Genomic DNA, 13,520 nt, shown 5'->3' on the forward strand with positions numbered 1-13,520 from the left:
AATTTAAATAGAAAAGTGAAAAAAATCACGTGTGTACAGCTTAATAAATTTTAGCAAAGTGAACAAAACTCTTGTAACCACTGAGACAATTAAGAAACTGAATACACCTGAACCCCCAAAAAAATCCTCATGGCCCATGTCAGTCACTAATGGACATTACCTAATAAAGCCCATATATGACAAACTCACAGCTAACATCACTCTCAATGGTGAAAAGGTGAAAGCATTCCCTCTAAGATCAGGAACAAGACAAGGATGTCCACTGTTGCCACTTTTATTCAACACAGTTTTGGAAGTCTTAGCCAGGGAAATCCGAGAAGAAAAAGAAATAAAAGGAATCCAAATTGGAAAAGAAGTAAAACTGTAAGATGACATGATACTATACACAGAAAATCCTAAAGATGCTACCAGAAAACTACTAGAGCTCATCAATGAATTCAACAAAGTTGCAGGATACAAAAATCAATGGAATTTCCTGGTGGCCAAGTGGTTAGGACTCTGTGCTTTCACTGCCAAGGATGCAGGTTCAATACCTGGTTGGGGAACTGAGATCTTGCAAGCTGTGTGGCACAGCCAAAAAAAACCCCAACAACAACAAAATTGATACACAGCAATCTCTTGCATTCTTATACACTAACAATGAAAGATCAGAAACATAAATTAAGGAAACAATCCCATTTACTGTCACATCAAAAAGAATAAAATACCTATGAATAAACCTACCTAAGGAGGCAAAAAACTTGTACTATGAAACCTATAAGACACTAATGAAAGAAATCAAAGATGACACAAACAGATGGAAAGATATACCATGCGCTTGGATTGGAAGAATCAACATTGTGAAAATGACTATACTACCCAAGGCAATCAACAGATTCAGTGCAATCCCCATCAAATTACCAATGGCGGGCATCCCTGGTGGCGCAGTGGTTGAGAATCTGCCTGCCAATGCAGGGGACACGGGTTCAAGCCTTGGTCTGGGAAGATCCCACATGCCACAGAGCAACTGGGCCCGTGAGCCCCAATTACTGAGCCTGCACATCTGGAGCCTGTGCTCCACAACAAGAGAGGCCACGATAGTGAGAGGCCCGCACACCACGATGAAGAGTGGCCCCTGCTTGCCACAACTAGAGAAAGCCCTCGCACAGAAATGAAGACCCAACACAGCCATAAATAAATAAATTAATTAATTTTAAAAAATTACCAATGGCATTTTTCACAGAACTAGAACAAAAAATTTCACAATTTGTATGGAAACACAAAAGACCCCAAATACCCAAAGCAATCCTGAGAAAGAAAAATGGAGCTGGAGGAATCAGGCTCCCTGACTTCAGACTATACTACAAAGCTACAATAATCACATTGGCACAAAAACAGAAATAGAGATCAATGGAACAGGATAGAAAGCCCAGAAACAAACCCATGCACCTATGGTCAATTAATCTATGACAAAGGAGGCAAGAATATACAATGGAGAAAAGAGTCTCTTCAATAAGCGGTGTTGGGGAAACTGGACAGCTACATGTAAAAGAATGAAATTAGAACATTCTCTAACACCACACACAAAAATAAACTCAAAATGGATCAAAGACCTAAATGTAAGGCTGGACACTATAAAACTCTGAGAAAAAAACGTAAGCAGAACACTCTCTGACATAAATCGCAGCAATATCTTTTTGGATCCACCTCCTAGAGTAATGAAAATAAAAACAAAAATAAACAAATGGGATCTACTTAAAACTTAAGGACTTGTGCACAGCAAAGGAAACCATAAACAAAAGGACAACCCACAGAATGGGAGAAAATATTTGCAAACGAAGTGACTGACAAGGGGTTAATCTCCAAAATATATAAACAGCTCATGCAGCCCTATGTCAAAAAAAACAAACAACCCAATCAAAAAATGGGTGTAACACCTAAATAGACATTTCTCCAAAGAAGACATACAGATGGCCAAGAGGCACATGAAAAACTGCTTAACGTCACTAATTATTAGAGAAATGCAAATCAAACCTACAATGAGGTATCACCTCACACTGGTTAGAATGGGCATCATCAAAGAGTCTACAAACAAGAAATGCTGGAGAGGGTGTGGAGAAAAGGGAACCCTCCTACACTGTTGGTGGGAATGTAAATTGGTACAACCACTATGGAGAACAGTATGGCAGTACCTTAAAAAACTAAAAATAGAACTACCATATGATCCAGCAATCCCACTCCTGGACATATACCTGGAGAAAACCATAATTCGAAAAATACATGCACCCTATTGTTCATTGAAGCTCTATATACAACAGCCAAGACATGGAAGCAACCTAAATGTCCATCGACAGAGGAATGGATAAAGAATATGTGGTACAGATGTACAATGGAATAGTACTCAGCCATATAAAAGGAACCAAAATAATGTCATTTGCAGCAACACAGATGGACTTAGAGATTATCATACTAACTGAAGTAATCAGAGAAAGACAAATATCATATGATATCACTCATATGTGGAATCTAAATTTTTTCTTTTTAAAAGTTTTATTGAAGTATAGTTGATTTACAATGTTGTTACTTTCTGCTGTACAGCACTGTGAATCAGTTATACATATACATATGTCCACTCTTTTTTAGACACCTTTTCCATGTAGATCATTAAAGAGTATTCAGTAGAGTTCCCTGTACTATACAGTAGGTCCTTATTAGTTATCTATTTTATATATAGTAGTATGTATAGGTCAATCCCAATCTCACAATTTATCCCTCCTCTCCTTTCCTCCCTGGTAACCATAAAATTGTTTTCTACATCTATAAGTGCAATCTAATTTTAAAAAAATGATACAAACGGACTTATTTACAAAACAAAAACAGACTCACAGGTATTGAAATCATACCTATGGTTACCAAAGGGGAAACATGGTGGTGGTGGGGGGAATAAACCAGGAGCTTGGGAGTAACATACAGACACTACTATATATAAAATAGGTAACAACAAGGACCCACTGTATAGCACACGGAACTCTACTCAATATTCTGTAATAATCTACATGGGAAAAAACCTGAAAAAGAATGAATATATGTATAACTGAATAACTTTGCCATACAGCTGAAACTAACACATTATAAATCAACAATACTCTAATAAATTTTTTTAAAATGGATATTACCTTTACATAAGGGGAGTCATACAATATGTACTCTTGTGTCTGCCTTCTATCATTCAACATCATGTTAGTGAGGTTTATTCATGTTATTATGTATAGCACTAGTTTTCTTCTTCATTGCTATGTGGTACTCTGTTCAGGGACATTTGGATTATTTCCAGTTTGGGGGTGTTATGGATAATGTAGCTATGAAAATTCTTGTCACATATTTTGGTTCATCTATGTATACATTTCTGCTGAGTATACACTAAGAAGAGGAACTGCTGGATTATAATGTATTATTATATTCAAATTTAGAAGATATTGTCAAACAGGTTTCCTGAGTGGTTGTACCAATCTACAATCACACTGGCTAGATAGGAACATTCCCATTGATCCAAATCCTTACCATTATTTAGTACTGTGAGTCTTTTTAATCTTAGGCTTTTGATAGGTTTGATCTTGATAGCTCATCATGTGAATGTATGTGTTTTTCTAATGAAAAATCATGTCAGAGTTTGACAAAATATCTGTACAAACTGAAAAAAGAGGGGGAAATGAACACATTACTAGGCAGAGTATTTCAGCCTAGCAAAGATTCAGAAACACACCAACTCATGATATTTTCACCAGTTCTCTCACACTCACAAATGTCAAAACAATGCATAGCTAATACGAAGGTATCTTCAGGAAGAAGAAAAACAAAATAAAAATAAAGAAAATAAAGAAAACTAGCTCCATGGATTAGTACTTGATATTTATCATTTTGAGGTTTTTTTTGAATTTCAGGTAAAATCTTTTATATTACATCAGTAGCACATAAAATCCTTGATATTAATGATTGTACATTCTGTACTTAGACATGTCTATGTGAATATATAACGTGCATCAACTAGTTTTTGCAGTGTAACAAACCACCTCAAAATTTAGTGGCTTAAAAAAGCAACAATTTCAGAGTTCACAATTCTGTGTCGGGGCTTTTGGGTTCTTTCAGTTGGTCCCAGCTGGGCACCCTCATACCTCTGCTGGTGATCGATGGCTTCTCCCATGTGTGTGATGGCTGTCCAGCTGGTGGCTTGGGTATGGGCATGTGCTTCTCCTCATCCAGCAGGCTAGCCTTGGCTTACTCATGAGGAGGTGGCCATAGGTTTCCAAAGAGCAGCAAGAGGGCAAGCCGCAGTGTACAAATGCTTTTCAAGCCTCTTGTTAATGATACACTGGCCAAAACAAGTCACACAGGAAGCCAAATGGAGAAATAAGCTCTACCCCTTGATGCAAATTTCAGCTTCACATTGAAATGGCATGGATGAAGGGAGAGGAAGAATTTGTGGCCATTTTTATATTCTATGTTAGCAGTTTTCTTAGTTCTTTACATGTTTGCTTTACTGCTTGCTCAGAAATCAAAGATATAGTACCTACTGCTTTCCCCATTTGGTATATAAGGAAACTGAGGTTCAGAAAGGTAAAGCAGTAACATAGTCAATAATCAACAGAGCCGGGATTTAAACTCACGTCTGCATGATTTCAAGGTCTCTGTTCTTTCCTACTATTCTACCTTCTGATGGATGGCTAATGTGCTTATTATGTCTAGCTCCAGTAAAGTTTCCTTTTCCTGCCTCTTCCCTGTTTCATCCTCAGTGCCAACCTAAACTCAAGGGCAACCCCCTCCCTCCACTGTAGGTACCTACGAGCCCTCCAACCTTCTACTCACTGTAAAAAAGTAGGGATTTTTTTTTTTTTTTTTTTTTGCGTTACGCAGGCCTCTCACTGTTGTGGCCTCTCCCGTTGCGGAGCACAGGCTCCGGACGCGCAGGCTCAGTGGCCATGGCTCACGGGCCCAGCCACTCCGCGGCATGTGGGATCTTCCCGGACCAGGGCACGAACCCGTGTCCCCTGCATCGGCAGGTGGACTCTCAACCACTGCGCCACCAGGGAAGCCCAAAGTAGTGATTTTTGACTGATTTTATTTCAACTAAAAGTCATTCACTCTTGCATGCAGCCAACTAACCACTTGCATCTTGAGTTTTTTTCCTCTTGATTGTCTAAGAGCTACTGGTTTATTTATTTTTGGTTGCACTGTGCAGCTTGCAGGATTCCCCTTCGAACCTGTGCCCGCTGCTGTGAAAGCATGGAGTCCTAATCACTGGACTGCCAGGGAATTCCCTCTCTTGATTGTCTAAGGAGGACTAATCCATGTCAAGAAGGCTGTGACACACTATGAGTGAGTGTTGAGCTGCATCATCCTGATTCCTGAGATTCAGATGGTGAGGCACCTTCACTCTACCATGGAGATAATCAAATGGAAGCACTATCCAGCAACATACTGAGCTTGTGGTGATGCAGGATCTTAGCTATTTGCCCCCTTCAAGAACCAGAAGTTCTTTTTATTACCTAATATTAAGCCCATTTCTCACAAGCACCTGACCAAGTGCCAATACTGACATTCTATTAAGGGTATCAGTTGAGTGCCATCTGTCTCATACTTCAATTTGGGGGATTTCTCAAAAGACAAGTTGGCAGATTTCTTCTTATGTAGATTTGGTCCAATGCCACTGAAGGATATTTTTGATGCAAACATTAAACATTTCTGAGCATATATATTCCTGATCTTGTCATTTTCAAAAATGCATTGTGGCCTCAACTGCCACAGCAGTGGCTTTCTAGTAGCCACATTAAAACAAATAAAAAGAAACAGGTGAAATTAATTCTGATGTATTTTATTTGACCTAATGTATCCAAAGTATTGTCACTTGAATATGTAATCAATAGAAAAATCACTAATGAGATATTTTACCTTCTTATCTTTAAGTCTTTGAAACCAGGTGCATATTTTACATTTACAGCTTATCTCAATTTGGATTTTTCATCAGAAATACTTGATCTGTCTTTATGTTTCACAAAATACACAGTTGCGAAAGTAGAGTCACACTCTAGTTGTTTCAAACTTGTTTTCCAATAACTGAATCAAAGATCAGTTTTTCTAACATATTGTAGTTAAAAATTCAGCCCCTCAGTTGACACATTTCAGGTGCCCAATAGCCACACATGCGGCCCATGGCTACCCCCCGTCACACAACACAAATGCAGCTGATCACATGGAAAGTGTGTCATTCTTTAGTATACCTCTATCATGGGGAAGCTTTCACTCATCATCACATAGGAGATGAAGGAAGAGAAAAATGTGCCAACTCTTCTAGGACAAAAAGATCTTTCAAGTCATAAGGACCCAGTGGCTAAAAACACCAAGTTGTCAGCTATTTCAAGGCACCATATCACAACCTGGAAGGGCACAATGAGGCCAACTGATGTTACTCGGGCTGACTTTAACCACTACATTCGTTTCATTGAAAAATACAAAAGGATGTTTTTCTAAGGTGGGGGAGAAAGCACAGAATTTTAATATTGAATCATGTACAACTTCATAACCACTGCATCATGACCATTAATCCTGCAAATATACCTCTAAGTTTGTATTTCCATAAGCAACCACCAGAAATTTTGACCATGGAAGTTACACACAGCACAGCCACATCCTCAGTCCTTTAGATAATCTATGCCACTGGGAGGTCAGGGTGAACTCTAGGAGAAAAGTCTTTAAAACTTGACCTTAACCAAACTTACCAACAGCTGAAAACCACCGAAGGCATTCTAGACACAATGATTTCATCACTCTGACATTCCAACTCAAGTATCTTAAATTGGGCATTTCTGCTTATAGAACGCAGGATGTAGTAATATCAGACTTCCCTGGCTGATGTACTCAGGCTGATCAAATCCCACAATCAACTGCAGAAACCCTCACTTGGACCAACACGCTTAAATTGAGTGTGGCGGGTGGAGGAGGGGGGCCTGAGGAATTCAAGTCATTCACAAGATGTCAGCATGACTCATCTGCCCACAAAGGGTCATCTTTTCTGGGGCAATTGCATTGTTATCCCACAAGCTGCAGTTGCCATGTTATCTCCGTCACAGTACAGGGCACACATTCAGGATGTTAGCACAAAAGGCAGAGACGGAAAAGCTGTGTCTGGTGGCCTGAAACTGATTCTGATGATGAAATAAAGAGTGTAGCAAGGCTAGGCCCTTTGGCATAACTGCTAAAAGCATTAACTATTCCACAGCAAGTGACCAAGAGATGAGATCACACCGTGACTTTGCAGAACCACTTCAGGGAAAGAAGTTGACTGTGGCTCTAGATGACTCAACTCATCCTTAGCTCCTTTTCAATCCTTCACCCCAACAAGTTGCTCCCAGGTGGTATTTGCACCTCAGAGGCAGCTAAACACTTTCGCTAATAACATACCTTTCCTAAAAGGGTGATAGCATTTGAGGTGAAATCGGATTGTTCAACGTTTAATTCGTGTAACAAAAGGATCTCAATGAAATCACATTTTGAGCACAATTCAAAATAATGTATCTCAAATTTCAAAATGTTTCAAAAATCGAACCATTTCAAAGCTGGCAGGTCAGGAGAACTGTGTACCGCATTTACCCTGGAGCCACATAGCCAGACCCCTTCAGCTGGTAAGCAGAAATACCCCACCTCCTTTTGTTGATATGACACAGACAGCACTGCTGTTAGTATTCATCAGCATGGCTGTGAGCCATTTAGGAGATTCTCTATGCGGGGACTTCAATATTCAGCTACATTAAAATTTAAAATCTTTTTATGGCTTACATTACCTAGTCATTCATTAAAGAGTGTTACTAGTACTAGTACTGAGAAATGTACCTGAGATTCAGGGGTTTAGAACTTATGATTAAAACACTATGAATTAGGTAGACAGGAAGACTTCCACAGTAAGTCGCACTGATATTAACAATAACACTCTGAAATACTGAAGTGATGCTGTGAAAATAAAAAGAATGATTTTAAAGGTACATCTTTTAAGTTTATATATATATATATATATATATATATATATATATATATATATATATATATATATATAAAGCAAAACCTCATCCTGTAATTTAGGAAGGATAATGAAAAAACAATGTTGGCATCAGGGAGGCGTATCCCTGAGCCAACAGGTTGTCTAAGGCCTGAAGCACTTTTTGATGATTTGAAAGGACATAAAGGGAATGGGTGACAAGTGTATATTGAGTCATCTGCTCCTCTAGCACCAACCTAGGACTTCAATTAAGGACAAAGAGGCATCGGGCAAGTGCATGCTCTGAAGACAGCAGACAGGAGTGAGGACAGGTTGGCCCCTCCAGGGCTTGACAAGACACATCTCAATGCCTTACCATCATCTGCCTCCATACACCCCTTCTGGGAAAGTACAGCAGGGAGGAGGGGGGGACAGGTGGACATCTTCACACCTGTGATTTAGCAGCCCAGAGGAGGATGCTCTGGCTTTACCTCACTCCTCCTGGGGCTTCAAGGTGAAGGGCAGTTTCCCCCATCTCCGCCCTTTAAGTTGTCCACTGAGAGGGGTTGGAGAAACACTCACAGAAACTACGGGTGCCCGCAGCAAGTGAATCTGCGATGTGTCCCTACTTTGGACATCTGTCTAGGCGGAAAAGGAGGAAGAAGATATAACAAATGTTGGATTACATTGCCAAGGGCAAGAGCTGGAAGTGCTGAGATGGACTTGTCTCTGCAGTATATACGCCCTGGAGGGGTTCCCCCTGCCCCCTGAGGACTTGCTCCTGTTCCACAAGAGACCCAGCCTGTGGGTACTGGCTGTCAAGGGTCAAGGTCGACAGCCACTGCCAAACAGAGAAGCAGGAGTATGCATTAAGAAAGGGCAATGACTGACAGATGACACCCTTCCTTCCTCCCCAAGGTAAACTGACAGTGAGGAGAAATAAAAGATCCCAACTCCAAGTTCATTATGTAAAAGCCTGGTCTTGACACCGAGGTGAGGTTGGAATTTTAAACTAGATCTTGTTGAGTTGCTTTGGGTTTCTTTAATTTTTAATAATAAAAAGGGACCGGAGCATTACAGTACCTATCCAAGATGTTATAAAGGGACCTGTTACTCAGTGTAAAGACATTCAGCAGGGCACATTTGAGCTTAATAATTGTAGAAAGAGAAAACTCTTTCATGTCTATATTCTGGATAATTAATACTGTTCAATAAAACAGTCACATATGTGTTTATTATGTTTAAAGAACGTAAAAGAAAAGCCATGTTCCCACTTACAGATTTATGCGTCTCTCTAATTTACATAGTGAAAATTCAGCATTCTAAGTATTTCAGATTTGCAAGTGTTTAGGAACATGTACCTGGAATAGAACATGACATCCTCTATCTCATATGATCACCCTGGGCAGAGGGTCCAGCTGCCAGTCACGAGGAGGTTCTCAGGAGATTACTGAAGCTTAAACGTGGTAGTAACTGCCATGTTTAAACTACTTTAAAAAAAAAAACACCCCAAAACATCCAATTTACATGTCATTGACATAAATGAGAGATGGAGGTACTGGATTCCAAGTCAATCTAATTAGATGGATTTTATTTACAAAGCCATCTGGGAGTTAGCATAAATATACAGAATGATACCTGAGTGGTAATCCTGAAAATGTTGCCAAAGTTGACTAACAACTTTGCTCTTAATAGCAAGATTGTACTTGTATTGCCAACAGCAAGAACAGCCATCCATCTGAATTTAGCTCCAAAGAGAAATGATGAATGAGAGAGAAATAAGATAAATACTGTGTCGAGAGAACAGTAGAATTCAGGAAACCGTAGTGTTACATGACACATATTCCAAAGAAAATGGCAGAAAAATACCTAGAGCAGGTACATGGAGACAAATCCACAATGATAAAGCACAACCTTTGGCTTCAAAATAATCTGTGATATATGGTCAAGTCTAGGAGTAACTGCCTATGTCAGTTGTAACAATTCTAAGATCTAAATGGATGTGAACAACTGAACAGACATAATGAAAGGCAACATCCGCTAAATGTTTAGAGGAAGGAGAGCTTTGGGATTTGCACGAAGCTTGGTCTCTGATCTGTGCTCTCAGATTACAAAAGATAAGAGCTGCTTTTATTTGCTTTACCTACTGTCATGGGTGCTACATTATTTTTGAATGGATAGCAGAAAATTAGTGTGTTAGGTAGAGGATGAAAATATACCAATACACCTCTGACAGCACTGAAGCCTAGTCCAGCTTCAATTATGAAGGTTACTCTGGAGTCAAGGTTGTTGTAAGAAGGTACCAGCCATGATCTCGTTCCCAGTGACTCAGTCTCCCCCAGGAAAGCTGCAAACCAATGGAGCTCCAGTCCTTGTCCCAGAATTCTGGGGGTTTGGAGCCAGTGTTTCTTCCATTAACTTCTTGCAGGGCCCTAAGCCTTGTACATTTGCTGTCCCTTCCTTGTGTTGAGAAGCAGGCATTTACCTTTCCTAGTTCCTTGAGCATCACTTCTAACATCACTGTTGCTGCATTAAGAATTCTTATTGCATATTTTCTGGCTCCTGGCGCATGTGACATGGTAGGTGGCATTTGACAATGATAAAGAAACTGTGACAGTCCTTAGCTAACATAGGATAATATAAGACTCTCAAAAACAAATATTTACCTCCATAGGTTGAACTCCCTTTGAGAGAATGTCAAGTAAGTCTGCGGAAGAGATGAAATAGAAGCGCGGAAAAGCCACACGCTTGGTTTCCAGGTACTCAGCAAGAGCTTTTTCACAAAGAGAAAGCCTGCAGGAATGAAAAATCATTGTAAGCATATCTTGCCCATTCATTTATTAAAACGTCACCAAAACCCAGAGCCTCTCATCTGTCCATTCACCACAAGAAGCTCACCATTTAACATGGAGCCTACCTCCTTCTCTTTGACATCATCGTCTTGTTCATGACTCGCGTACAAGTCACACCAAGTGGGAGGAGAAACACACACACACCCATCGTTAGTTGAGACTAAATATAGATCAGACTTAAGTTGATGTTACTTGTCACTTGTCTTTTTTTTGGAGGGAAGCGTGGACATTTAAAAAAAAATTTTTATTGGAGTATAGTTGATTTACAATGTTGTGTTAGTTTCAGGTGTACAGTGAAAACAGAATCAGTTATACATATACATATATCCACTCTTCTTTAGATTGTTTTCCCATATAGGCCGTTACACAGTATTGAGTAGAGCTCCCTGTGCTATACAATATATCCTTACTATTTATCTATTTTATATATAGTCGTGTGTATGTGTCAATCCCAATCTCCCAATTTGTCCCACCCCCCCCTTACCCCCTGGTAACCATAAGTTTGTTTCCTACATCTGTAACTACTTCTGTTTCTGCTTTGTAGGTAAGTTCATTTTTACCCTTCTTTTAATGACACTTCTCATCAGCAGGAGAGAAGACCAGATTTGGCATCACTCGCCCTGAGCACAAAATGCTTTACTTAACACGTAATTGGTTTAGGGTCTTCCTTTTCCCACTGAATGTCTATAAAACACAAGCACCTTCAACTCTCTCTGGTTTTCAGAAGAGTCATAAGATCCAGAATCATTTCCACATTATTTTCTTAGCAGAGCAGAGATGACCCAGAGGCAGAGCCCCCAAAACCCTCAAAGATCACTAAGAAATAATTAACTTCTGCAGAAATCCACACTTTTAAAATTATGGCCAACTTTCTGTCTAAAAAACTTCCAGATTATGAAATAATTGTATGTGATATATATTTTCATCTAGAGGGCTCCTCTGCCTTGCAATAAAAAGTGATCACAATTCCACACAAAGCTCTTCTTTTAGTGGCTGATCTGCCCATTTTTAATCAAAAGCCAGAATATTCTTATGACCACTAGCTGTTGTATAATTTTATATGAAAATTACAAATGCCCTCTAGGACAAGGATTTCAAAAATCCTAACATGCTGTCTAAGGATAATTTCTAGTATAATTAAACTATATACAAAATAAAGGACTTAAAATGAGTGCAATCCCAGTTCCTAGCATACAGTAGCTGCTTAATAAATATTTGCAGGATACTTTGATAAAAGAATTGATTAAACAATCATGCTGATTCTCTTGATACTAGGATATTCTAATTTTACTATAATGATATTCCTTTTTGGAAAACAGAAATACATTTGGATCTGTTTACATTAACTCACAAAATATATGTACCACCTAATATGTATAAGGCAACTAGATAACTATAAGCAAAATTATAAAATAATTTAGTAGAGGTTGTACCTACAATAACTTGGTGTTAAATACTATTAGATATTCAAAAGAAATCTCAGAAGTATAACAAATTGATCACTTTGTAGTTTTATTCTTACCTGTACTGTAAATCTTTAAGTTCTTCAAAGAGGTTAGGTCTGCATGTTGCTTCTAAAACATTTTTTATTTTAGCTGTCCTGAACATTAACTCCTGAGTGAAAGTAAAACATGGAGCCATTGATATTAGAAATAACTTTTCTAAATTTTTCATCCATTTAGGGAATTAAACAGTGAAGAACAATCAAACTACGAGAAAGCAAGATAAATGAGATTTCTAACACCATGTCTGTTCTGCTTTTAAACTTTTAGATGAACATCAAAAACAAAGTGTAATCACATAGTTTTTATCAATATAAATCGATAGGCATTACCACCACTCTGGGTCCAGGCAGAATTTCTCTCCTCTAAACCAAACGCACAAAAAAATAGACAGAAAATCAGAATCTTAAAGAATACACTCACATTGGAAAATGAGATGAATATGAAACAATCTACCCACTCTTTCCTCCTTAAAAGTTAAATAAAATAGAATTCCTCTGGTGTTCTTCTTTAGCTAGTAAGACGAAAGTAATTCCTCCCCATTTCTATATAAAAAGTAACACCATTATTCTCTGCTTAAAGTCTCTCAAATCATTTATTATATGTACATCTCCATGTGTTCTCTGTGGCTCTTATGAAACAAACCAGTAACTGATGGTATACCTTTGTTACTGGTTTCCCCTCCTCAGTCTCTTACTTCATGAAGATGAATCTGTCTCCCAGGCCTTACTGCTGGTGTAGGCCTCTGGGAAACATGTGGCCTGCTGCCTGGTTTCGGACGGCCTGAAGCTAAGAATGGTCTTTACGTTTTTAACTAGTTGAAAAAAACCTAAAGAAGCATAATACTTCGTGACACATGAAAATAAAATGGAATTCAATTTCTGGTGTCTATAAAGTTTTACTGGTACACAGCCACACCCATCTGTCTACGTAGTGTCTATGTTTTCTTTCACAGGACAATGGCAGCCCTGCTGAGCTATGACAGAGACCATATACAACCACAAAGCCTAAACTATGGACTATCTGACCCTTCACAGACAAGTTTCCTGACCTTGTCTCCTGAAATTCAAATATATATTTTTTTCATAAATACAGTACTCCAAATCATGTTTCTTTACAAGATTTTTATATTGTTTGGACAAAGCTGTTAGGATAGAAAAC

At 38.8% G+C, this 13,520-nt stretch overlaps 1 protein-coding gene across 1 annotated transcript in view; it reads right to left on the reverse strand.

The window, feature by feature from the left end:
* DNAH11 (dynein axonemal heavy chain 11) overlaps window positions 1-13,520 on the reverse strand; it is a gene marked incomplete at its 5' end in the record, with an annotated part of 313,916 nt that overhangs the window by 213,234 nt on the left and 87,162 nt on the right. The window contains 2 exons of the mRNA XM_079711490.1: window positions 10,672-10,798; window positions 12,380-12,471. Of these exons, the coding sequence (XP_079567616.1) occupies window positions 10,672-10,798; window positions 12,380-12,471 (219 nt within the window). The remainder of the gene's footprint in view (window positions 1-10,671; window positions 10,799-12,379; window positions 12,472-13,520) is intronic.

This window comes from Hyperoodon ampullatus (assembly GCF_949752795.1).
Source record: "Hyperoodon ampullatus genome assembly, chromosome: 9".
Lineage (NCBI taxonomy): Eukaryota > Metazoa > Chordata > Mammalia > Artiodactyla > Ziphiidae > Hyperoodon > Hyperoodon ampullatus.